Source organism: Hipposideros armiger, unplaced genomic scaffold (assembly GCF_001890085.2).
Source record: "Hipposideros armiger isolate ML-2016 unplaced genomic scaffold, ASM189008v1 scaffold_66, whole genome shotgun sequence".
NCBI lineage: Eukaryota > Metazoa > Chordata > Mammalia > Chiroptera > Hipposideridae > Hipposideros > Hipposideros armiger.
The window spans coordinates 2118021-2143588 of NW_017731416.1; the positions used below are offsets into that span (position 1 = coordinate 2118021).

At 43.1% G+C, this 25568-nt stretch overlaps 2 protein-coding genes and 1 non-coding gene across 5 annotated transcripts in view; all 3 read left to right on the forward strand.

The window, feature by feature from the left end:
- The window catches only part of VDAC1 (voltage dependent anion channel 1), a 28550-nt gene extending 15124 nt beyond the window's left edge, over positions 1-13426 (forward strand). For all 3 annotated transcript variants that reach the window (XM_019642251.1, XM_019642253.1, XM_019642252.1), the window contains exons 6-9: positions 4587-4814; positions 9511-9661; positions 11420-11477; positions 12474-13426. In XM_019642251.1, the coding sequence (XP_019497796.1) occupies positions 4587-4814; positions 9511-9661; positions 11420-11477; positions 12474-12565 (529 nt within the window). In that variant the 3' untranslated portion in view covers positions 12566-13426. The remainder of the gene's footprint in view (positions 1-4586; positions 4815-9510; positions 9662-11419; positions 11478-12473) is intronic.
- A 955-nt stretch (positions 13427-14381) lies between these two features.
- TRNAQ-CUG (transfer RNA glutamine (anticodon CUG)) lies at positions 14382-14454 on the forward strand. The gene has a single exon. It is a non-coding gene; the product is annotated as a tRNA-Gln (tRNA).
- Positions 14455-16695: 2241 nt separating this feature from the next.
- On the forward strand, positions 16696-25297 carry CUNH5orf15 (chromosome unknown C5orf15 homolog). Its single transcript, XM_019642272.1, has 3 exons — positions 16696-16880; positions 21674-22203; positions 23835-25297. The coding sequence occupies exons 1-3, from the start codon at positions 16742-16744 to the stop codon at positions 23964-23966; spliced, it is 801 nt and encodes a 266-aa protein (XP_019497817.1). The 5' UTR covers positions 16696-16741; the 3' UTR covers positions 23967-25297.
- The last annotated feature ends 271 nt before the right edge of the window (positions 25298-25568 follow it).

A 25568-nucleotide genomic window follows, 5' to 3' on the forward strand; every position in this document is an offset into this window, starting at 1 on the left:
TCTTTTCTGGGAACATCCTGTGTGTTTTTGGCAAACCCCTGTGTATCTTTTTTTTTTTTTTTGAGCACTTCTTGAGAAGATGTACCAGACTCATCTTCTACTTGTTTTTCCTTAGCCCTGCTGTCAGCCATTTCTCCAAGGAGCCTTGATTCCTTTTATTGAAGAATGCTGTTTGAAAATCAAGATTCGTGTGCAAGGTGTAACATTGCTTCTGGGTATTTGAGGAAAGTTTTGATAACTTGATGGAGATTGGAAATGAGAGCTGGCTTTTCAAAGCAGCTGAGGGGAGTAGCCTGGGAAAGCATCCCAGCTTCCATAAGAAGCCGAGCATGACCATACCTGGATGAGGCTGCAGACCTCATCTAGGGACCAGCACCAGTCATGAGCGCCTACCACAGATAAAGCCAGCTTGTTAACCACAAATCAGAGTCATGCCTCTCTCAGGAGCTTGTCCAATTAGCACCACTGTTTAAATAAAAAAATCTTATTAATATCTGAAACAGCTGTAGCTCCAGAGGCATGGAATGCTATATTAGTTCAGAAACCTGGAGGGAAACCTGAGCCACTGCCCCAGCACTGCCCATTCTCTGGGGACCTTGTGTCCCTGGCCAGAACCCAGGGAGACACTGTGTGGAGGTGCTGTGTAAACTGTCTGGTGTGGCTGGTGCACACCACTGGTCAGAGGCACTGCCATAGGCATTGCATTTCGTGGTCAGCAATTGTTTTTTTTTTTTTTTTTTTAAGATTTTATTGGGGAATTGGGGGAGAGGAACAGCGTTGTGGAATCAGGGAAGGAGAACAGTTGCTGTTCTTTTGTTCTTCAGGCTAGTTGTGGAGGACACTGCTTCACTGTCCCATGTCGGTATTATGATCATTGCGCTTTTCCTGGCTGAGGCAGCTGGTTGCCAGCCATTGGATGGTTGCTCATGGTGGCTCATGGCAGCTCTTGCCGGCTGCTGGCTGCTCACGCTGGCTGCCAGCCACTCACTGTAGCTCACAGCAGCCCACTGCAGCAGGGGCTGCAGCCTACGCGGTCGCCGGCCACTCATGGGAGCCCAGCTTCAGGTCGAGCTGTTGTTCACAGTCTTAGCTGTAGAGGGTGAGGGAACCGAACCGGCGGCCCTGCTGCTAGAGCTCGCGCTCCCAAGCCAACTCTTTTTTTTATTTTTTCTTTTTAAAGATTTTATTGGGGAATTGGGGGAGGGGTACAGTGCTGGGGAATTGGGGAAGGGGACCAGCCAAGTTGTTCTTCAATCTTTGTTGTGGAGCTCTCCAGTCGCCATCTGGCTTCCCATCGGTAGCTTGTGGCCTCTAAGCTCAAGGTGCTGTGTTCAATCTTAGTTGCGGGTGGGTGTAGCCACCATCCCATGTGGGAGTTGAACCAGCAGCCTTGTTGTTATAAGCACACGCTCTGTCCACTGAGCCATCCGGGTGGCAGCTCAGCTCAAGGTGCCGAGTTCAGTCTTAGTTGCGGGTGGGCATAGCCCAATATCGAACAGGCAATCTTGTTGTTACACCAGCTGAGCCATCCTGCCACCTGTTGGCAACTCAGTGGCAGCTCAGTTCGGGCGCAGCGTCACTGGCCCCTGTGGGAATTGAATGGGCGGCCCTGTTGCTCAGAGCTTGCAATCTTTTTTTTTTTTAAGATTTTTATTGGGGAATTGGGGGATGGGAACAGTGCAGGGGAATTGGGGGAAGGGGAACAGACAAGTTGCTGTTGTTTTGTTCTTCAGTCTAGTTGTGGAGGGCGTTGCTTCACTGGTCCAAGTTGGCACCATCATTGCGCTCTTCCCGGGTGAGGCAGATCAGTCACCGGCTTCTGGACGGCCGCTCACGGTGGCTGCTGGCTACACACAGTAGCCCATGGCAACCCACTGCCACAGGGGCTGCAGCCTACGCCGTCGCAGGCGACTCATGGCAACCCAGCTCCAGGTTGAGCTGTTGTTCAGCATATTAGCTGTAGAGGGCAGTGTCACTGGCCCTCATATGTGGGATCCAAACCGGGGCCCTCTGGCATCCCAAGCCAGTTCTTAACCATCGCGCCACTTGGCCGGCCCAGAGCTTGCATTCTTAAGCCAACTCTTAACCAACTGAGCCACTCAGCCGGCCCCAGCAACAATTTTTTACCTAGTAGTTAGTTATAGGATGCTCAGTTTTTACATTTCTTAGTCTCCCTCTCTTTCTAAATGTCAGCCTCTGAGCAGCTGTCTTCATTAATCACCCCACCCACCTTGGTACCAATTGGATACTTGGCCAAAATCCAGGCTTCTTACTTGAGAGAGCAGGCAGACCAAAATAGGTTTGAGTCTTTCTTATTGAGAGAATTTGGTGCTTATGCCTTTCCTTGAAAATGCACAAAAGCAACAAAAGTTGCTAGTTCCTTGTCACTTGGGCACAGTGTTGGCTTTATTTTCAACTGTGACCTTTGAATTTCTTGTCTCCTTGAGGACTTGGGCTGTTTAACCTTAATAAAATGTTTTATTATGGAAAATTTCAAACATACAAAAGAATGCAGAAAAGTATATTAAACCCTCATCATGTTCCCATCACCCAACTTTAAAAATTATCACCCAGCTTTAATAAACATGGCCATGGGTAGTCATGTTTTATTTATACATTCATAATTAGTCCCTCCCACCCTCAGATTATTTTGAAGTGAATAACATATCACATAATTACATCTGTAAATATTTTAATATGTATTTATAAATAAGATTTCTTTTTTGAAAAAGTATTACCACAATATCATCACATTGTAAAAAAAAATCATAATTTCTAAATATTTACAAATCTCTAGTCTGTTCAGATTTACATGATTTCATGAAAAATTTTTTTTTCTTACAGAATAAAAAATTGTTCATGAAGAATTACAAAAATTGGTTCATATGGCTCCTAAATCTCTGAATTTTTAGATTCTCCTCTCTGTGTTTTCCCCTTGCCATTTATTTGTTGAAACTAGATCATTTGTCCTGTAGAATCACATATACATTTTGCTGTTTGCATCTCTGTGGTGACATCTAACCGATTCCCCTGTGCCCCGTATTTCTGTGAATTGGTAAGTGGAGAGGCTGCATCACAAACAGATGCCACTTGGAGTGGGGGGTGTGTGAACATACTCATGTACTTGTAAGTGGTGCTGTCTGCTCGCACTGGGATGCACACAGAAGACCTGGTTTTCTTTTTGTATGTTAGTGCCATATATGATCCTTCTTCATGTATTAGCTGGAGTATTTCGATAAAAGGAAACTTCTCAGCAACCATTTGGTTACTTTGTGACATAGTACAGGAAAGGTGGGATGACTGTTGGATTCCTTTTTTTTATTTACCGTTTTCAAATTTACCAACTGGTTCTCTAGTCTATAAAGGTGACTAATTGGTGTGTAGTTGGTCGTTATGAGTTCATAGATTTAGACATTCGATATGTTTCAATCCATAGCTGATATTTTCTTGATGCTCACATTGTCCCTCGTTTGAAACCCTCGGAAACCTCTTCAGGATAGCCCTCAATACTGGTCCTTTTGCCCCCGTGTCAATACTAGTTTTTGACAGATGCTTCAAGCTCACCTTGCACACTTCCTGCCCTGACCTGAAGCCTGTTGTTTCTCCGAGGAGCACTGGTTCCTTTTAGGAGGGAACGGTGTTTAGGGCTGGCAGTCTGGGCGCTGGGGATGAGGCTTTAACCTCTGGGAATGGAGCTGGGGTGGACATGGCTGTGTAGTCCTTGGGCCTCTGGGCAGATCTGGCCTCCCCTGTGGGCTCTGCTGAGGACACAGCTGGCTCTCTGTGTCCCTTTTGGAGCTGAGTGACAGAAACACTCCGGCACAAATACCGTAGTCTCAATTTTATTTGGTAGATGTGATCTTGTTTTCAGCGTTGACTTTTGGTAAAAGGCATGGTGATACTGTGTTTGCAGGTGACACAACTCACCTACTTTACCTGAGGATTGCTGGGTCTGGAATAATAGGCAAGAGAAGCACTGACCGGGTCATATACACAAGTCTGGGGTCAGCAGACTAGACCTGTGGTCTTCCTGGCCCCCATGACTGCAGGGCTCCAAGTTCTGTATCAGTACCCAGTTCTCTGAAATATATACTCACTGGGGTCTCATGAATACTGAATTAAAAGCCGTCTAACCATTGTATTTACTTAGATGGGCTCTAGTTTTTATTTCTTTTTTCACTTAAGTGAGTCACAAAGTAAGAAGACGACCATCTCCCTAAGAGCTGCTGTGTAGATAGTGCCTTCATGACATGTGTAATTACACGGTGGCATTCTACCTAACAAAAGCCTGTGTTGGCCACTGCATTTAACAGGGAGAGGATAGTGAGAGAAAGTGACTGAGTGCTTTTGTGTCAGGCACGTGTTCTCACTTTGTCATTGCGCCGTTTCTGCGGCTAGGATGCAGTTGAGGGGCTGTGTGCTGTCCCTTGGGGCACAGCAGCTGTTTAAGGGGGGCCTGGGACCCTGACTTTGCCCCCCTACCTCCTGACTTCAGCTGGGATTCTTTATTTCAAATTTGTATTTCTTGGCCTGGTTGTCTCAAGGTGAGTGAGCTTCTGATTTTAATACAATTTCTTTTCCTTTAGGAAAAAAAATGCTAAAATCAAGACAGGGTACAAGCGGGAGCATATCAACCTGGGCTGCGACGTGGATTTCGACATCGCGGGGCCTTCGATCCGGGGCGCCCTGGTGCTAGGTTATGAGGGCTGGCTGGCTGGCTACCAGATGAATTTTGAGACCGCAAAGTCTCGAGTGACCCAGAGCAACTTTGCGGTTGGCTACAAGACTGATGAATTCCAGCTTCACACTAATGTGTAAGTGTACGGGAGTGTGGGCGTGCAAGTGTGTGCACTGGGGGGATTGTGCTTCATGATTGTCTTCTAAGCTCAGTGTTTAATCACTGTCAGTTGAGTTTGTTGGACTCGTGAACAAAATGGCCTGCTGGTATTTTTGTTTCCCACCTATCCATTTCCTGATGTGACTTAGCTTCTGTCTCTTCTGTGAACAGCCATTGCAGTCACTGGTGCACACAGAATGACTGATCAGTGACAGCAAGGGCATGATGTCAGTCTGAGGAGGTTCCCTTCCCTGCAGCTTTATGGACTGTACAGGTTCCTTTCGGTTTTTGTTAACAAAACGGGGGACAAAGTACAGCTCTCTCTCTCTCTCTATGTTATCTGTGGGGATCAGCTTAATGGAATGTAGACATGGGAGACCAATTAAGAGATGCTTAGCTCAGTTAAGTACAGAGCGTCTTCTCTGCATGGCAGAGCATTTAAAAGTTTATTAACTCCTTGGCAGTATAGTGAAGGGAGGAGAAAATTACAGCTGAGGTTAGAGAGAGTTCTTTGTAATCAAACTTGAGAGCTAAAGTAGAGTACTGATTTAGGGTAAGAGAAACAAAAATTTCATCCGTAAAATCCTGGTAGACACGAGGAACTGATCTGTGGCACCAAGTGAGGACAATTTTACCAAATTTCCTTCTTTTCCACTAGAGGTCACTAAAGAAATAACTTCTTAAACTGAAAGACAAGTAAATGGTATTAGTGTCTAAACGAAGCACATTTCTGTTAAAATTTTTTGAGGGAATTTCTATAATTAATAAATATAATTGAATATCATTAATAAATTTAGAGTCTTTTAAAACTAAAAAGTCACAGGAGACCTAGAGATGGACGGAGGTTCCTGGGGAGGGGCTGGGGAGGGTGTGAGTATGGAGGGGTGGCCCGAGAGAATTTGGAGGTGGTGGAACTGTTCTGTGTCCTGATTGTGGTGGTGGTGGTGGTGGTGGGGGGGTCACACAAATATGTACTTTGATAAAACCCACAGGAATGTACACCAAAAAGGGGGCAAAAAGTTTATGTAAATTTAAAAAAGGTCACACAGAAAAAGTCATAGGAAAAATAGCACAAGCATAGAAGTGTTGTTTTTATTTTTTATTTAAAAATTTTTTTAAATTACCGTATTTGCCGGCGTATAAGACGATTTTTTGGCCCTGAAAAATATGCCTCCAAGTGGGGGGTCGTCTTATACGCCAGGTACACTTCAGATAGACTGCCCATAGTGCTTGCCCCATGCCATAGTGGCCTCCCGATGCCCGCCCACTTCATTCCACATACCGTTCAGGCATCAGCAGCGCTGCTGGGTGTATGCTCGGCTGTTATGCGATTTTGCTGTTATGCGATTTTACCACACTCGCAAAATCGCACACAGCCGACCATATAACAAACTCTGTATTTTGAGTGGAAATGTTAGGGGGTTGTCTTATACGCCCAGTCGTCTTATACGCCGGCAAATACGGTATTTTTTTTAAGCTGAGCCATCCTGCCACCTGTTGGCAGTTCAGCGGCTGCTCAGCTCAGTCCGGGACTTGAACCGCTGTTGCTCAGAGCTCATACTCTTGAGCGAACTCTTAACCAACTGAGCCACTCGGCTGGCCCCAGAAGTGTTGTTTTTTTTAAAAAAATTTTTTTAAAGTTTTTTATTGGGGGACAGCTATGGCCATTGGTTATACACTGCTTTAATGCTACAGTGGCATAGTTGACTCTTTTAGGGAGGGCGCAGCTCCCAGTGGCTTATGTGGGGATCAGACCGGCAACTTCACTCTAACCAACTGAGCCAACCAGTCACCCCAGAAGTGTTTTTTAATGGAGAGTTTTGACTGAAATGGTAAGTGCTTTCTTGGTTTGGAATTGGCAATTGGCACCCGTTTGGAATGAAAAAGGGTTGTTAATGCGCCCTCCCCCCCCAAATACTTGAGCTTCAATATTTTTTTTAATAATTAAATATGTTCACTAATCTAACATCATAATTCCAGTCTTAGGATCTCCCAAGCAACTGGAAGGCGGAAGGGAAGAGGTGAGGATGTTAGAAAAGCTAGGATAATTCTTTACTTGTGGCCCCATTTGTGCTCTAAGGCAACACAGGATCTCGCAAAGAAGAAAGTCGCTGAGATTGGAAAGTAAGACAAAAGCTTTGGCTCACGTGGTAAAGAGGCCCTAAAGAAGCGCATACTCAGTGTATCCTAGAGGCAGTGCTAGAGGTGGCCTCATGAACTAGGGGGTTTCTTCTTGGCATCTCAGTGCTTTTTAATTTCTTCAGGTTTTTTAGCCAGGTTCGGTATGTCACAATTCTGAGCCAGGCACATTCCAAGCAGGCTGCCAAAAGTAAATCCCAGCTGGAACCCGAGCATGCTGTCGGTGAGGAGGGCATGAAGGGCGGTGGCTGCTTCAAGGTTTTTAAGAAGTGGACATGGTTTGTTTAGGGAACGGGCGTGGAAACAGCTGGCACAGCTGATCTGGGTGGCCCTGGTGCTTGCAGAGGCCTGGATGTGTAACAGACGCTTTTTGTGCTTCATGTAGATGAAGTTGAGTGAGTTGCCTCTTGTTATGGGTTTGAGAGCTCAGTTTAGGCAGGCTGTGTTGCTGGTTTTAGAATATATTACAAAATTTGTTTTGAAAAACACTTTGAAGCCTAAGAAAATTTCCCTATTTGAGTTATACCAAAGCCACTCAAACATCTGTTACTTTGATGAGCTGCTGTTTGGGTGTAGCTTGGATTTCCTGAGGAAGCCGGGATTCCCTGTGAGTCAGGCAGTGCCTGGGCTCTCCCTGGACTTTCTGGAAGCACAGGGTCTGCCTGGCTGTATTTCAGGGGAGAACTTGAGAGTTTAGAATGTATTTAATGAGCATCTACTTTCGGGAGAGTGTATTGGGGAGAAGCACAATTTGCAATGAAAAAGCAGCAGTTCTTGGTTTAGTGAGTTCTAAGCTCTTTTGCTGGATTGCAAAACACATGGGCTCTTGTCTTAACAGTTTCCATTGCCATTTGCACTGGAAACACCCAACATGAAGAGGCAGAACTTGACACAGTTTTTTTTATGTTGAAAATGTCAGGGAGGGGAGGGGTATATTCCTAGAGGCTGGAGTCAATATGGTGTGTTTGGAAGAGAGAAAGGAGGCTGAGTGGCGTGTTGGTTAAGAGTTGGCTTGGGACGCCAGCTCTGAGCAATAGGACCCCAGTTCGGATCCCCCATGAGGGCCAGTGATGCTGTGCCCTCTACAGCTAAGATGGTGAACAACAGCTAGACCTGGAGCTGGGGCTGCCGTGGGTCGCCTGCGACAGCATAGGCTGCAGCCCGTGAGCGACCGTCCAATGGCCGGCGAGCAACTGCCTCACCTGGGAAGAGCATAATGATAATACCAACATGGGCCAGTGAAGCGACGTCCTCCACAACTAGACTGAAGAACAAAAGGACAGCAACTTGTCTGTTCCCCTTCCCTGATTTCCCAACGCTGTTCCTCTCCCCCAATTCCCCGATAAAATCTTAAAAGAAAAAAAAGGAAGAGAGGAAGGAGTTTGGCCACCTGGGTTTCAGTCCATTTTGAAAGACAGAAACAATTTGCAATGTAGCAAGTAGCTCTTTTTCACGTCCCACCAGGACCATAGGTGTTGCTGCATGGGCCACCAGTGTGCACAGGTGGACGAGTCTGAATTGTAGGTTAAGCTCTTTTGTAATCGCTTCTCCTCCAAGGAGCTGGGTCAGTGCTGGTTGTGTCCCCCCAGCAGTGGCTGTATAGCTAGCTGGTAGTGCTAAGGGCCATAACCTGCTTTCTGAAAACGTGGCACAGCTTTTCTTGCCATTTCTGGCTGTGTTCTCTTTTCATTTGCTTCCCCTCACTTACCATTTCTATGATACAAGCATTTATTCTAAAAGTAGTAACATTAGCAGCAGAAGAAAGAAATTCAGAATCCAGAATCCCAATGCCCTAGCTGCTGCATCTTTTTTTTTTAAAAAAAGATTTTATTGGAGAATTGGGGGAGGGGAACAGACAAGTTGCTGTCCTTTTGTTCTTCAGTCTAGTTGTGGAGGACGTTGCTTCACTAGCCCATGTTGCTTGGTCTTATCATTGCGCTTTTCCCAGGTGAGGCAGATCGGTGGCTGGCCTCTGGACGGCCGCTCATGGCCGCTCACGCTGGCTGTTGGCTGCTGGCCACTCATGGTAGCTCACGGCAGCCCACTGCAGCCCCACTGCAGCCTACACTGTCGCTGGCGACTCACAGCAGCTCAGCTCCAATTCAAGCTGTTGTTCACCATCTTAGCTGTAGAGGGCACAGCGTCACTGGCCTGCATGTGGGATCTGAACCGGGGAACTACTGATCAGAACTGGTGTCCTAAGCCAACTCTTATCCAACGAGCCACTCGGCTGGCCCGCTGCATCTTAAAGACTGTTTTGGAACAAACTTCACCTTCCATGCAGCCTGAGTAGTTGACTGAGCTGCCTTCAGTTGTACCCAGTGATGGTTGAAATAGCCTTCCCTTCTTGCCCTGAACTTTCCCATCTCTGGTGTCTGTTCCACTCCTCTCAGGCTTCCTGTAAGTTGGTGCCTGCTTTGTGATCAGTTCAATCCATTTACAGCATCCCTTCCCTCTGTTAGACTTGGGCAGCCCTGCCCCATTCCAGCCTGCCTTCCTGGGCCGCTTGACATCTGTGCTGTGCTTGTTTGCAGAAATGATGGGACAGAGTTTGGTGGCTCTATTTATCAGAAGGTGAACAAAAAGTTGGAGACTGCTGTTAATCTCGCCTGGACAGCAGGAAACAGTAACACTCGCTTCGGAATAGCAGCCAAGTATCAGATCGACCCTGATGCCTGCTTCTCGGTAGGTACCTCTGGAATCGGGCATAGCCCAGGCCCCACCTGACCCCTAGGTTGGAATCCTTCCAGATTGCGGGAGTTCCATGCTTTGGCTAGAGATTTTCTCACTGTGAAAAAGAGATCAAAATGAGTAAAATAATACTAGTAGTAGTACTTCTTGTGGGTGCCAGGCCCATTACCTGTGGATTACTGTAGTTAATTCTTACACAACCCATTTGAAGTTGGTGCCTATTCCCCTCTTTTTAAAAAAAACATTCCATCTCTGCAAGCACAAATTAGGAACTGGAAGCTTAGAGAAGTTGAGTAAGTAGCCCAAGGGCAGACATTTGGTAAGCGCAGGGGCCTGGATTTGACTGTCTAGCTATGGTACTTCCGTCTCAGGAACCAGTCCCTGTTCCTTGCTGCAGACTGTAAAGGGGGTTCCCTTGAATCCTAAGGTTTTATGTGTTCGTTTCTTCCTCATTTGTCACTCTCTCGCCCAGCTCCTGTATTGTATAGTAAGAAAACAGGCCCTGGCATTGGGCAGTTGGAGTGTTATCTTGCAGACCCTGTAGCTTTGCTCATGGACCCATCCTTGGGCTGCTGCACTGTCGTTTTTGTATTAAATCCTGTCGAGCTCAATTTCTGATGTCACAGGCAGGGCACTGCCAGCTGCACCCCTTTTGGGGTGGAATGAGGAAATCTCATATTGCAGGACGGTTTCTGGGCTGGTTTGTGTAATTTGTAGAGAGCCCATTTTAAGTCTCCTGAAATAGGAACTGAATTTGGCTCCTTGAATGTTAAGCATGTAAAAACGAAGGGAAAGGGGCCTCGTTACTTGGATGGTATGTGCAAAAAGGAATGGCTAGATGGGGCGCTGACTGCCAGGCGGCCTTTCTTCCCTCCTGCGCTGCTCTTTCTGATGGGAGATGTCAGGTCTGAAAATAGCCTTCGGGCAGAAAAATAAGCAGCTCGGCAGCCCAGCTCTTACCAGGACTTGGTGTTCTTGTGGCTTGAGCTTGCTCTGCTCCTGACCTCTTGTTATTTCACCAGAAAGGGGTCAGGGAGAGGCCCAGGTTTCCCGACGACTCAGGCGGAAGGATGAGGGCAGAATGCTTATGGATTCAGCTGCTTTATTGAACTTGAGTATTAATCCACATTCACTAAGTGCTGAAATTTAAGTGATTGGCTGGTTCATTGTCTTGCTACTATAGACATTTTAAATTTAAGCATGTCAGTGCTGAACTTGCTTCATGTCAGTGGGATTTTTGTTTCTCTTTTTCATGATGAAAAAATTTCTAACAGAGTTCTATCTTAAAAAAAAAAAAAAAGCCTCAAAACCTTGTCTGACATTTGCTCTGTTTTCCCTTATTCCAACAAATAGATCTTTAAGAAATCCTCCATCCTAGAAAGTTTTATCTCTCTGGCCATAAATGAAAGTGTCCTCATATGTTATAAATTAAATACAGACCTACTCAGTATACATGCAGTTGGGGGAAGGAAAGAAATTGGGCATTCACACCTTTAGAAATCAAATGTAAATAACTTCCTTTTAATTGAAAATTATGTTGACTCGTTGAGTTTCTCTTCTGAGACCAAGCTCCCAAATTTGGTATATTTCCTATTGAATTTAATGAATCCCATAAACCAAGTGGTCATGAAAAAAAAAGAGAATGTGATTCTGAAGTCCGGAGTTGGGTGATGAAAAACCTCGTATTCATTTTGGAGATGGAAGCGTGAAGTACTAAATATTTTCATTCTGTCTTCTCTTTTCCTTGACTAGGCGAAAGTGAATAACTCCAGCCTGATAGGTTTAGGATACACGCAGACCCTCAAGCCAGGTATGTGTTGGTTGTGTGTGAAATTCGTTCTTTGTCTTAAAAAAAAATTGTGGTGCTGGTTTGCTGCTTTATGTCATTGCTTATAAAATGCCTGTATACATTGTAAATGAGTGTCTATAAAGTTTTCTAATGACATGTTTATAAAGGAGTGCAGAGGCATTAGAAAACATTTGGAGAAAAGAAGTAGCAGGTAGGAGAGAAAAAGACCAAGGCTAACATATGTTTTTGGTTATTTGCTTCCATCCTTTTTTTCTCCCAGTGTACCTAATGTTTGAAACTAATTTCCAGCAGGCTCTTAAAACTAGCCCATAAGTCATCCCCGTGGTAAAACTGGTCTGCAGGTTTCCTCTGCAGTTGGTTAGTCTCTGGTATGTTATAGCCATAGGAGATAGTACCAGCTTGGGGTTATTTTGGACAAGATGGGCCTTTGAACCCTAGAAATCTAAGATTACATGTCATAATCAAGTTATCCTAGGGAAAATATAAGTTAGGTGTGTGTGTGTGTGTGTGTGTGTACGTACATGCATGTACTCATACGTGTGTGCAAGTATGCATGCTGTGAATGTGAATGTAAGAGCTCGGCGTCTGATTCCTGATTGGGATTTAATTTTAAGGGGATTTTTGCTGAAGGAGCTTACTGCTTGGTACCAATGGTAGAGAGAATAATTGTAGTAGGGAACAACGAGAAGAAAAAGGAAAGTGGAGTCCCTAGAGTGGATTTGGGTAGGCTGTGGAATAATAATGATTGTTTTATAAGCTCATTCGAGGCTACCTATTAATAATCAGATGGTGTTAAGTAGCAGGAATTAAAGGGCCATGTGGTTTTTTTCCCCCTGCTGATCACACACAGCCGGAACAGGTTCTGAATTGTGTGGTTTTGCCAGTGTGCTCAAGCATTCTTCTGTGTGTCAGTCTTCTCTGTGTCAGTCTTTCTTTGCTCTCTCTGTGTTAACCTTTCTTCTCTTTTCTTTCCTCCTTCCTGATTTTCCCCTACAGGTATCAAACTGACGCTGTCAGCTCTGCTGGATGGCAAGAATGTCAATGCTGGTGGCCACAAGCTTGGTCTAGGACTGGAATTTCAAGCATAAATGGATATTGTACAATCGTTTAATTTTAAACTATTTTGCAGCATAGCTACCTTCAAAATGTAGTGTACCTTTTAATGTCGTATGTCTGGGATGCAAGTGTTGCTAAATATTACGTTAGACCTCCAGGTTAAAGATGATTCAGCTTTAAGGTGTTACCCTTTCAGAGGTACAGAAGAAACCCAATTCCAAAAAAAAGATCCTTTCAGCTGTAGACTTGGGAGGGAGCTTGGTGGCCCCTCTAGAGATGTCAGGTTTCTTTTTTATCTAGAAATGGCTGCAAGTGGAAGCTGATGATTTGTAAGCACTTTGTAAATTTGTATTGCATAAATGAATGAAATTGTGACTTCCTGAGAACTGAACTTTGGTTTCCGACCCTAACGGAGCGAGTCTCACTGTTTGATGGTGTGTACAAACTCATCTGAAGGGACTTTTTTAGACCGATCTTCATGACCTGTTTCCACTCCAGTCCATCACCTCTTTTACACCAAAAGTAGTCTGCAGGGCGTGGTAGTTGTTTCTTTTGTGCCATTTTGGGGTGGAGAAGGTAGATGTGACGAAGCCAATTATTCAGGATTTAATTCCCTCTCATGTTGTGGTTTTTTGCCCTTGCACCAGAGTATGAAATAGCTTTCAAGAGCTCCAGCTGTAAGCTGGGAAGAGTCTCTGTGACTGTAATCACATGGTGACAACACTCAGAACCTAAATTAGACTTCTGTTGTATTCTCGCCACTCAGTCTATTTTTTAGCAGTTTAATGGGTACATTTTAGAGTCTTCCATTTTGTGTGGAATTAGATCCTCCCTTTCAAATGCTGTAATTAACATCACTTAAAATAAAACTTGAATAAAATATTGAAACCTCATCTTCTGTTGTCTTTATTAATAAAAGTGTAAGTAAGGGCTGGTCAAGTGGCTCAGTTGGTTAAGAGCTCGCTCAAGGGTTTGAGCTCTGAGCAACAGCAGTTCGAGTCCCGGCCCGAACTGAGTTGCCGCTGAGCTGCCAACAGGTGGCAGGACGGCTCAGCTAAAAAAAACAAAAAACAAACCAGTGTAAGTAAACAGGGCATTTGGTCTTATTCTTTGGCCCTTTGCTCGGGTGTGTGTGTGTGTGTGTGAGACATATTGAGTGGCTTAAAACAACACTCATTTATTTCACAGGTGTGTAGGTCAGAAGTCCGAGTACATTGTGTCTGGGCTCTCTGTTAAGGTTCTCACAATGCTGAAGTTAGGAAGTCAGCCACACTGTGTTCTCATAAGGAGCCTGGGCTCCTCTTCCAGGCTCATGTGGTTGTGGCAGGATTTAGTTCCTTTCGATTGTAGGATAGTGGTCCCCATTTCCTTGCTGGCCATCTGCTAGGGGCCCCTGTCAGCAAAGGGACCCTCCTGTGTTCCTTGCCATGTGGTCCCCTCCATCTTCAAAGCTGGAACAGAAAAACTCACCGTCAAATCCCTCCCACACCTCAAATCTCCAGGAAGAGCTCTAACCCCTTTAAAATGTTTATTTTCTTATTGAGATAACTGACACATAACATAATAGTTTCAAGTGTACAATGTAATGATTTGATATTTATGTACACCGAGAACTGACCACAATAAATTGAACATTTGTTACCATACAGTTACAATTTTTTCTTGTGATAACTTTTAAAATCTATTCTCTTAGCAACTTTTGAGTATATAACATAGTACCATTAATTATAGTTACCATGCTGTATATTACATCCCCATAACTTATAACTGCCCCACCCCTTTCAAGGGCTCACCTGATTAGGTCAGACCCACTGAGGATAATTTTCCATAAAGTCAATTGTGCCGGGTGGCCTGTTAGCTCAGTTGGTTAGAGCGTGTGCTCTGAACAACAAGGTTGCTGGTTCGATTCCCACATGGGCCAGTGAGCTGCGCCCTCCACAACTAGATTGAAGACGACTTGAGCTAAGCAACTGGATGGCTCAGTTGGTTAGAGCGCATGCTCTTAACAAGGTTGCCGGTTTGATTCCTGCATGGGATGGTGGCTGCGGTTTCCCGCAACTAGACTGAAAACAGCGACTGGACTTGGAGCTGAACTGTGCACTCCACAACTAGATTGAAGGACAATGACTTGACTTGGAGCTAATGGGTCCTGGAGAAAACACAGTTACCCAATAAAAATTTAAAGACAAAACAAAACAAAACAACTACCATGTAACAACCTTATCACAGGAGTGCTATCCCATCATATTCATGGGCCCCTCCCATACTCAAGAGCAGGGAATCATACAAAGGCATGGGTCACTGGGGGTGGTTTTAGGATTCTGCCATATAGTTTAAAAAATAACTTGATTGTGGGAATTTCAAACATTTATAAAATAGAATAGTAACAAACTACATACACATCCAGCTTTAATAAGTATGAACTCTTTTTCTCTTTAATGACATATATGTTTTTAGGTAGAATTCCTTTTTAGGGATGTTTGGAAGTGATTAATTCCAAACAGGTATCAGATTTACTTCTAGTGTTTTGTGTAACTGATCACGTCAAACCTGCTGGCCTCAGTATTTGTCATACTGTCTTCATCAGGTTCATAAAGACATGCAGCTATTTCAAAGTAAGCTTTGTTGAATTTGTCCCGAGATTTTTTGCAAATACTAGATATTGGGTACATCAGTCAGACGCCAGGTACAGTACTGATATTTTGAAATGTATAAAAGGCCCTCTGAGTATGAGGGAATATCTGCCTGTTGTATGTGGCATGCATGTCAGAATATCGTGCAAGGTGCCTTGAGTTCATATCTCACCAGTAAGGGAACTGAAACAATCTGGTATGGGGACAGAGGAACAAAGTGGACAAAAAAGAGGATTGAAAGTGTGTGTAACAGATAAAGGTCTGTTTAAGTCTGAATCTCCTGACAAGCAGCAGCTAGAATTGAGAGGCTTACCCCGTAAGCTGAGTGGTGATTTCTGTCCTCAGTTTAAGAGGGAAAGCGCCAGGGGAACTCCGGAAGACTTGGTTGTACCCTGGCTACCTGCAAGGTTTGCAGCAAGGGCACCATTCAGTCTCTGGGCTTGTGGTGGACTTGGGGAAATGAACAGATGAATGACCTCTTAGTTTTCTTAACAAGGTAGAGTTTGTGTGTTTCTGAGCTGTCACCAGGGAAACCAGATTCAGGAGAACACAGGCCCTTCTCTCTTCAGAGGCAGCTCAGCTGTGTCTGGGGCATAGCAGCAACATTCTGAGGGAATCATGGAGACCGCACCGTGGAGAAACGGGGGGGTTTAGTAAATGTCTTGCTTTGTGATACACTGATTTTGCTGCAAACAGATCAAATGGGACTTTTATTATTTGAAGCCTATAGATGTTTATTAAGGAAACAGTCACAGCACATACAGACCAAAGCATTGTCTGGGCCTTAAGGGGACTCCTTGGAAGTTTCTAAATTTGCATTTTCATACATTGGGGATTTTAAGTTACAACATTTAAGAAGTAACAGAAGTTAATTGTAGGAGATGTGGAAGCTGTGTGGGCCTCTATTTCCTAGCCTGTTTCCCAGCTTTTCCACCATAATACTTTCTCCAATTTATATAGTGTGTATTTTACACTGCAGTCTCCCTCACAAGAAAATAAACACCACAAAGACAGGAGCTCGTTTTGTTCACTGCTGTATACTGAAATACGGAGAGGTGCTACATATTTGGTGAAGTAATACATGATTATGGTGAAAGAAAAAATAAAACATTTATCTATAATTCCACCACCCAGATATGACCACTGTTAGCATTTGTGTTTCCTTCGCCTTTGGGGGGGGTGGGGGGGCAGTTACTTCCCTTTAGGGATCGGTCGATTACACAGTTGGTTCTCCCTTTTAATAATGTTTTAAACCAACCGAGCTAACCGGCTGCCCTTAATGTTTGAAATCACTTTTATTAGCTGTATGGTATCCCATCACGTGGGCGGCAGGGCGGGGCTCGCTCTGACCCTCCTCACACCTTACACGTTACACCCTTAACCCGCAGCCGAGTTAGGGGGCTCCCCTTTGCCGCATCTTCCACTCTCCTTTCTTACTCCCTTTTCCAGGGCCTGGAGCCAGGCTGCGACGTCATCACGCGGGGACGTACGGATCTAGGGCCGTGATGCCTTACGCAGTGTCTGACGTCATGACGTAGAGCCTAGCAACAGCGCAGACTCCCGGCCGAGTCCGTTATGGCCGCTGTCGCCCTGAAGAGGATGAGTGGGGTCGCGCAAGCGAAGCTGCCGCCCAGGCTGGGCATCCGGGCCCCCGGGGGTTTGGCGCGGCCGCTGGTCCTGGCGTTCCTGCTTGCGTCCGCCACCATGTCCAGTGGTAAAGGGGGCGCGGGCGCGGGAAGACGGAGAGGGCCGGTGCGCGGGCCGGGAGCCGGCGGGGCCAGGGAAAGGGCGCTTCCTTGTGTCCGGAGCAGAGGGGGATGTCTAGATGGGGCAGGGGTCCCTGCGGGCCCGAGGAGGGAGGGTAGGCTGTCTGAGGGAGCCTAAGGAGCGGGGGTGTCTAGGAGGCCTGATAATTGAGGCCGAGAGGTGCAGGACCCAGGAAGCAGGAGCCGAGGGTAGATGGGCGGGGAGGGGGAGTGGCGGCGTTGTCTCGAGTCCTGAAGAGTGGGTTCCCACAGGGAGTGGAGGTGGAGGATCTCCGGAATTAGAGGCCCTCTAACCCCTCCAGAATTAGGCGAAGATGGGGCAGAGGAGACAGGTGCTGAGGAGACGGCCGAGGTCAGGAGGCGTGGTGTCTAGGGAGGGTCAGGGCTGGGAGGGGGCACCCAGGGTTCTGGCAGGGCCGAGGCAGGATGGTGAGGTCAGTGGTCAAGACCAAGGCGGGCAGGGGCCGTGACCCCACTGAGCGGATGGCATATTTTGGAGAGCGAAAGTGAAGGTACTGGTGCATCTCTGAGGTCTGCGAGGTTCTGGTGCTTGGTGAAGAGCCAGAATCCGGAGGCATGGGGCTGCGGAGGGGCTTGGGAGGAGGAGGTGGGTTCCGGACAAGGAAGAGTCTTTGTCAACATGGCCTCCCTTCCCTGAGTCCTGGGTTAACTGGACAACCCTGCTTCATTTTAATGGATCCATCGGACTTACGTATTTTTTATTTAAAAAATTTAAACTTTTATTTTATTTTTTTACTGAGGTATAATTAACATATAACATTATATTCGTTTCAGGTGTACAACGTAACGATTTGATATTTGTATACACTGCAAACCGATCACCGTTATAAGTCTAGTTACCATAGGTCCTCATACATGGTTACAGTTCTTTTTCTTGTAATGAGAACTTTTAAGATTTACTCTCTCTTAACAACTTCCAAATATGCAATACAATATCATTAACTATAGTTATGCTGTAAATTACATCCCCATGACTTATTTATTTTATAACTGGAAGTTTGTGCTTTTTGACTCCCTGTAGGGCCCCACCGGCACGGCCCTCAGCCACCAATCTGTTCTCTGTATCTAGAGCTTGGCCTTTTTTGTTCGTCTTGTTTTGATTTTTTAAAAAAAGTTTTCACATATAAGTGAAATTGTATGGTATTTGTCTTTGACCTATAGCATAATTCCCTCAAGGTCCATCTGTGTTGTTGCAAAAGGCAAGATTCCATTCTTTTTTCTAATGGCCAAGTAATATTCCATGTATGTACGTATATCTCACATCTTCCATATTCATTCATTCATTGACGGGCACTTAGGTTGTTTCCATATCTTGATTGTTGTAAATAATGCTTGATGTTGTAAATAATTTATTTTCTTAGAAATGTTACATTGTGAATCAAGAGATTGAAGACTTCATTGAGAAATGAGGCAACCTGTAACCAGGACCTGAAACTTAGGGGGAACAAATCCACTAATAGGAGCTTACAATGATTAAGCAGTATTTTGTTTATAGTCCTTTTTTTTTCTTTCAGGCCCGGCACAATCCTGCTTTTCTCTCTAAATCTTTTTTGAGTTTTCAGGTGAAAAACAGTGTGAAAGGAATAGTGTTCTCTTATTTGCCAATGGGGGCTGTCTAACCATACGTTCCTCTACTCAAGTGCTGTGGTTGCTTAGGTTTTCCCAGAAGCACTGAGGGCAGGGCAGGTGGACCATCCTCCCAGAAGTGTTTTTATGTCTGTGGGGAAGAATCGTGGTCAATTTACCCAAGGCCCTTTCATCATTAATACACTATAATGAGGATTCCCTAGCTGATGCAGGCATGCCTGTTCTTAAAGTGCTTAAGAAGCATGATTGTTTGGGTCATTTAATCCTCTAAGAAGAAATTGACATTTAGACATTTGTGTTTTTTGCTGGGCTTTAGTCGTGTTTAGTGGGAGGAACAGGGAAAAGTATGTCTGCTCCATCTTCCTGGAAGCCAAAGTCAGAATGCATTTTGAACATGTTAATTTGAATGTCAGACATCTAAGAGGAGATTTCAAGTAGGCTTTTGGACTTATGAGTCTAGAGTTCTGGTAGTTCATGAGAGTCTTTTCTGATGACTTCATTTTCCCCAGAGAAGTTAGTAAGTGATGTCATTAGTTGAAAATGAGGACAACAGAGAAGGTGTTGGGAGTTTGAGGACAGAGGAAACTATGAATTGTCTCCTGAGGGAACAGGAGGGGGAAAGGATTAGGGAAATGCAGTACAATTGCCAACAGCATTACATGTACACCCAAATTTTTGGCATTGAATTTAGAATGCAATAAAAACAGTGGCATGGTTGTGTATTTATTTCTAGCCATGCCCAGCTGCTTGGTGTAGATGGGGAGTAGTCAGAGGGTTTGATTTAACTCAGGATGTTGCCTCACCAAGTAAGTGGGACAAAGTGAGCAAGGTGAAAAGGAATTGAAGGTGTATGTAAGAGGGGGATAATGGCTGATCACAAAATTGAATCTGGGTAAAGAGGGAAGAGAGTGCATTGGGTGAGGGGGAGGGGGTGGTGTCCATGAAGGACTGAAAAGGTGGTAGGATCAGAGAATTGTAGGTCCTGATGGATTTAGAATACTGGGGAATGAATTAGAAGGATAGGAGGTCATGTCAGTGAATGAGATGAATGACATTGAGACTCTGTAAGAATTGTGATGATAGATAATGACCGTGGGAGTGAGAGGTTAGGGTAAAGGAGGGGAGGGCTGGCTCATCAGAGGAAGGACGGTCAAAGATTTTGAAATCAAGATGGGAATACTTGGGTAGAGTGAACTCAAGCCAGGAGCTAAAATAATTGAGAATTAGGGACTATGACCAGGAGTTGGTGGACAAAGGTTAGTGGATGATAGCTGATAATAGGAGAACCAAGGCTGGGGCCATGTGGGGAGGGGAGGGGGAGAATGGTCAGAAAGGGGCTCCACCTCCTCTCCAGGTGAACAGTTCCCTCTCCAGACTCAGTGGTACAAAGATGGGGGAGAAAAAAGAGCTATTAATGAAAAGAGCTGCAGGGAAAGCGTGTCCTTAAGGGAGATTCAAGTTTCAATTATAATAAGAAAATGAGGGATGGAAGAAGGGATTTGCTGATGACTGACTGACTTTAGAGTGCACAGTGAAGGGTTTCTGGACATGGAGGGGGTGGAAGATAGGGACAAATTATGATAATTCCCACCCATGTCAGACTGTGTCCTTTACACATACATGGTTATCCCAAAAGTCAAGTAGAGAAAAACAAGTTTTTACAAAGTCAAGTTTAGTTTGTTGGCTCCCAGTTTAAAATTTGTATTTTAAAACATGTTTCCCCACACTTTGGCAGGAAAAATTAAATATATCGGAGAAATAGCAATTTGTAAATGCCTGAATCATAACTAAGTTGAGGTGATAAATGTAAAAACCCTTTTAGGAAAGTCCTGTTAATAGCTTTCTGAACAATGTAGTCAGTTGTAGTCCTGTTTCTTTTCTTCCAGTGAAAAATTTCAAGGAACCAACTGTTGAAAATGTTTTATGAGGGTTTTACTAATGTAATAATTTTTTTTACTAATTTACTAAATTATTTTTTTCTGAGGGATTCTATTCAGTCCAGTGGAGACTAGCTATTTTTTTCTACACAAAATAGACGTCAGCTTTGATACAGAAACAAGAGTGTAGTTACATAAACAAAGACTGGTCTGTGAGATCGTTCGTTTGTGTGCATGCACACCTTTTTGAAAGCGCAGGAATGCTTTGGTTTAATTTTACCCCTATGAAATATTTTATTTTACTTTGATAGACTTTAAAATATTATGTGAGTATTTTTATATTTCACATGCAGTTTTTAAAAAAGTATAATGGATACTCTTGAAGTTGTTCAACAGATAGTACATTAGTCTATAAATTTGACATACTGTTAAATTTCAACAGATAGTCCTCTGAACTTTTGGTACGTAGAGCAACTTCTGTAAATAATTTAACTTTTAGTAAACCATGCTGAGTGGGTAGGAACAGGGAAATAAGAGCTTGTACATACTTGTGTCATCCCCATATCTAGATTGCCTTCCCCAATCTTTAAAATAGTCTATTTCATACTTAGTTTTTAAGTTCCAGTTTCCAATTCTTTTCCTTTCGGAGTTTTCCCTTTCTTCTCCCTAAGAAAACTTTTTTTTTTTAATTTGGGAGAAGGGGTTTTCCAGTTCTTGTATCACTTAGAAATGCTGTCTACATTAGCTTCTCTAGAATTTATTGTAGTGTGTTGAAAATATTTAAGTTCAAATTTCCTATCCAGTTTGTGACCTACTTGAGCAAGGATCAGCCACCTCTCTTTCTGTTTTGGCCACGGGGTGGAGTCTGGGCAAGGCTTACTGAAGTCCAACCTCTTTGTGAAACGAAAACAGAAGGGGTGGGTGAGAGCTCTGTGTGGACGTTGCCTTGTCACCTGAAGCCAAACCTGTCTCTGTTTTTTCTTTTTTTTTCTTGGTGGCAGATGATGTAATGCAGTAGGTCTTTGCTTCTTAAGGCATTACTGTCTGGCAAAGTAATTATTAGCTGATGAATAATTGACTAAGAAGAAAAGTAACTGATGGTTGGCTTTTGAGACACATTAACTAATCCTCGAGAGCCAGATAGAGGAACTTAGCAAGTAGAAATGCTCAGTGAAACATTTAGGTACATATGCTTCTAGCTTGATGGAGATAGAGTCAGAGATTTCACCTTAATGTCCTTTATTCACTTATTTTAGCTCAATCATCGTCTGATTCACAGAGCCAAATTGTCTTCCAGCCAGATGTTTCTACTCCAAATACGAGTGCTGTTTTAAAACATGAAAACCAGACCAAACCTTCTGTTTCCCAAACCAGCACCACTCTCCCTCCCACAACTAATACAGAGAAAAATGGAGGGGCGTCTGTGGCCCCTCGTCCCGCCCCTACCACCGCCCTGTCTCAAGAGGAAGCTGATAACAATGAAGATCCCAGCATAGAGGAGGAGGATCTTCTCACGCTGAACAGTTCCCCGTCCACCGCCAAAGACACTCTGGACAATGGCGATTACGGAGAACCAGACTACGACTGGACCACCAACCCCAGGGACGATGAGTCCAGTGAGGCCTTGGAAGAAAACAGGGGCTACATGGAAATTGAACAGTCCGCAAGATCTTTTAAGACCCCATCCTCAAATGTAGAAGAGGAAGATAGCCATTTCTTTTTTCATCTTATTATTTTTGCTTTTTGCATTGCTGTTGTTTACATTACGTATCACAACAAAAGGAAGGTAGGTTTGGCATTTCGCAACCCCTCTTGTTGCTCTTTAATATCCCAGTCACATTTCTTTTTTCTTTTTAGCTGAGCCATCCTGCCACCTGTTGGCAGCTCAGCTCGGGCCGGGACTCGAACCGCTGTTGCTCAGAGCTCACACTCTTGAGTGCGCTCTTAACCAACTGAGCCACTCGGCCGGCCCCCAGTCACATTTCTTATTATCACTTTTGATGATTCAGTTTTTTCGTTAGTCAAGTTTAAATGGATGGTAAAATATTGAGATGTCTAATCTGTTTATAAATCTGGTATATTTTAACAAATTACAGACAGAGTGCTTTATTACATTTGCTTTTAAGAAAAGGAATCAAATTACTTTTTAATGAGCAAAACCAAAACCCAGCAATTTTTTTCTCAAAAAAAGGTTTTATATCTCACTTTAGCATTGTTGCTTCAATGGGAATACTTGTGGAGAAAGATTGTTAATTTAGTACTTTTAATTAATTAAGCAGTGAACTTAGTGATATTATAATAACTGTTTTTCCTGGTTGTAAAAGTATTACATGTTTATTTTAGGGAATTTGGAAAACACAGAAAAGCATGGTAAAGAAAATATAAGCTACCACCCCAAACTGAGCATTGTTAACATTTTGGTTAACAATGGTCTATAAATATGTATATAATTCAGACATGTATGTGGATGTTATAATTTTTAAGTGAATTTGATCTCATGGGAACTTTGTATCTTCCTTTTTACCTGATGAATTATGAGCATTTTCCACTATCATTAATATTCTTTAAAAACGTGATTTAACAGCTACATAATTTATTTAGCTGTTTTCCAATTGAACATTTAGATGTCTCCAATTTTGGGTTCAGAAATAATGTTGTGATGAACATTTCCATACTGGAATCTGTTTGTTGGATTCCATGAGGCAAAGGAGGTGTAAATAGACTGAATGGGTAATTTATTGTGAGGGTGCATCTTGGCGCTCTTAGTCCCAGAGCTGAATAGTTAAGCTTTTCAAATATTTAAAGGGAGGTCGAACACACAATGACCTTTTTAATACTTACTGGTCAGGAAATCACAGTTTTTGACTTTATTGTAATTTGCTTGTGATTCCTGGCCAGCCACCTTTCCCTTCGGACCTTGATTTTCTCACCTGAGAAATGACAAAACAGATAATTTCAAAATGCCTTATTTGTGGCTTTGAGTTAGAAAACAAGCTAACAAACAAATCCTTTTGGTTGTTTGCTGTTTAGTGGTCTATCACTATTTTTGTAAATATTTGTAGATGGTCAAAACTTTGAATGCCAGGGATATTCTATCCCAGGGTTCAGTGTTGAGCCATCTCTATTATAAACACCTAAGGGACTTGTTAAACAGGTAGGTTCCTTGGACTCTACTGCCATCTACTAACTCATCTCCGAAGATAGAACCCAGGGATCAGTCTTTAATTAAAGGCACGCTATGTCCATTAAAATTCGGAAATCACTGTCTAGCCTCGTTTACAAAATAATTCTTTAGTTGTTGGTATTTTACTTTTTGTATTTGGGAACCTAGGAGAGAAGTATTTCACTTGTTATAAAACCTTTTAGCATCTCCGTTTTCTCTTTTGTATGTATATAATTTATTTTGTTTTATTCCAGATTTTCCTTCTGGTTCAAAGCAGGAAATGGCGTGATGGTCTTTGTTCTAAAACAGTGGAATACCATCGTCTAGACCAGAATGTTAATGAGGCCATGCCTTCGCTGAAGATTACCAATGATTATATTTTTTAAAGCACTGTGATTTGAGTTTGCTTATTATGTAATTTTATTTGCTTGACTTTTTATATGATATCATGCAGATGTTTGCCATAGGCATTTGGTATTAAACGAGAGGTGGGCCTGTCTTTATTTTGCCTTGGTGCTTTGGAAATCAAATGTCACAAACAAGGAATATATAATTTTTTATCTACATTTTTAGAGGTGAATTCAATCAGGTGTCCAAAATGTGGAGCTAAGCATTATCTGTTAGTTTTTATTGTTTTAGATTTCTTTATTGTACTTCTGGAAGTATTAGTAATGCTACTTCAAAAAGTTCCCAAACTTGTAACTAAATTCTAGCGTAGCTGGTACTGCTGACTCAGATTCTCTTTCTGCCATCCAAATACTGTTTTTTTAAGGACACGTTTCTTTGTGCTCCCCAACTGTAATCTCCAAGGATGTATGTAATAATACTTTGCATATAAGTAACATTTTTCTTCTCTCCAGGAAAATTGCTTTGGATATTTTTGGATAATTTAAATATAATTTAAGATAATGATATTACTCATTCTGACCACAAGTTTAGGTCAATAAATGTTTCTAGAAATTCTGGCAATAGGGACTCTGCAGTTTGCAGTGGACATAGATAAAATTTTAGAGCGGCATCACTTTTTGGTTTGAATTACTGAATTAAATTTAGAGGTAGAAATGTACAATTGCTTTTCATTAGCAATTGATTATAGCACGGGTTCCTCCAAGCTTTCAAGCAAGGGGCGGAGTTTAAAATTCTATCCGATTTTTTCACTTTGTTAATTATTTTATAGTACGTTTGAATAAATTTTAGGGACTGTTATCACTTAAGTAATATTATATCCAGGTCTTTCAAATTAAAATTATATCTGAATGAAGTTGTATACATAAAGAATATATGTATACACCGACTTTTTCTCCCCCTTTACTTGTTTTCTTCCTTTTTTTTTTAACAGCAACTGGAAATTATTTGCTGTATTTCATTTTAGCCTAGCATAAAGAATCAATCAATGTGTAAATATGTGATTTGAACCATGGTTGACTTATAAGCGTCACTTCAAGTTTTTGAAAAACATAACCCCTAATATATGTTAAACAAAGCCCAGGTGCGCGAGTGGGCATGTGCTTTGTGTAGAGAGGGAAGGAGCAGGGCAGTCCGTCGTTTCTCTCGGGTGGACAGTTTAGTGTCCTAATATGGAAGGGCAGCACAATGGCAATACACCTGGCTGTTCTATTGCAGTAATTTTTTTCATATCTGAAATTGTATTATTTAATATTTTGAATAAGATTTTAAAAAATAAATGGCAAAGGTATCAATCCATGATTTTATAAGTGTGTTTTCATTTTATTGATGGCAGGGGTCCTTTATTTGGGTGGTGACAGTGCGTGCGTGCCACGTCTGGAGGAAGCTAAACTGACCAGCTTGCGTTTGTTCCTCTTAGTGGTAGAGCTCTGCCTCTGAATTCCGCTTCAGTTCTAAATCCTACTTTTGGTCCCATGTACTGCTAAGTACTGAAGTTGAAAAGTAGCAAAGTAGGATTGCAAAGAAAAGCAAAGTAGCTAACTCAATGTGTGCTTTCTAGTATTTGTCTCCCTGTCAAAGGC

What these genes read in the sequence shown, in the direction of transcription:
- CUNH5orf15 (XM_019642272.1), top strand. Translation starts at nt 16,742, where the DNA reads ATGGCCGCTGTCGCCCTGAAGAGGATGAGTGGGGTCGCGCAAGCGAAG. An exon ending in GTCCGCCACCATGTCCAGTG is followed by an intron (nt 16,881 to 21,673) that starts GTAAAGGGGGCG and finishes CACTTATTTTAG; the next exon opens with CTCAATCATCGTCTGATTCA. An exon ending in CGTATCACAACAAAAGGAAG is followed by an intron (nt 22,204 to 23,834) that starts GTAGGTTTGGCA and finishes GTTTTATTCCAG; the next exon opens with ATTTTCCTTCTGGTTCAAAG.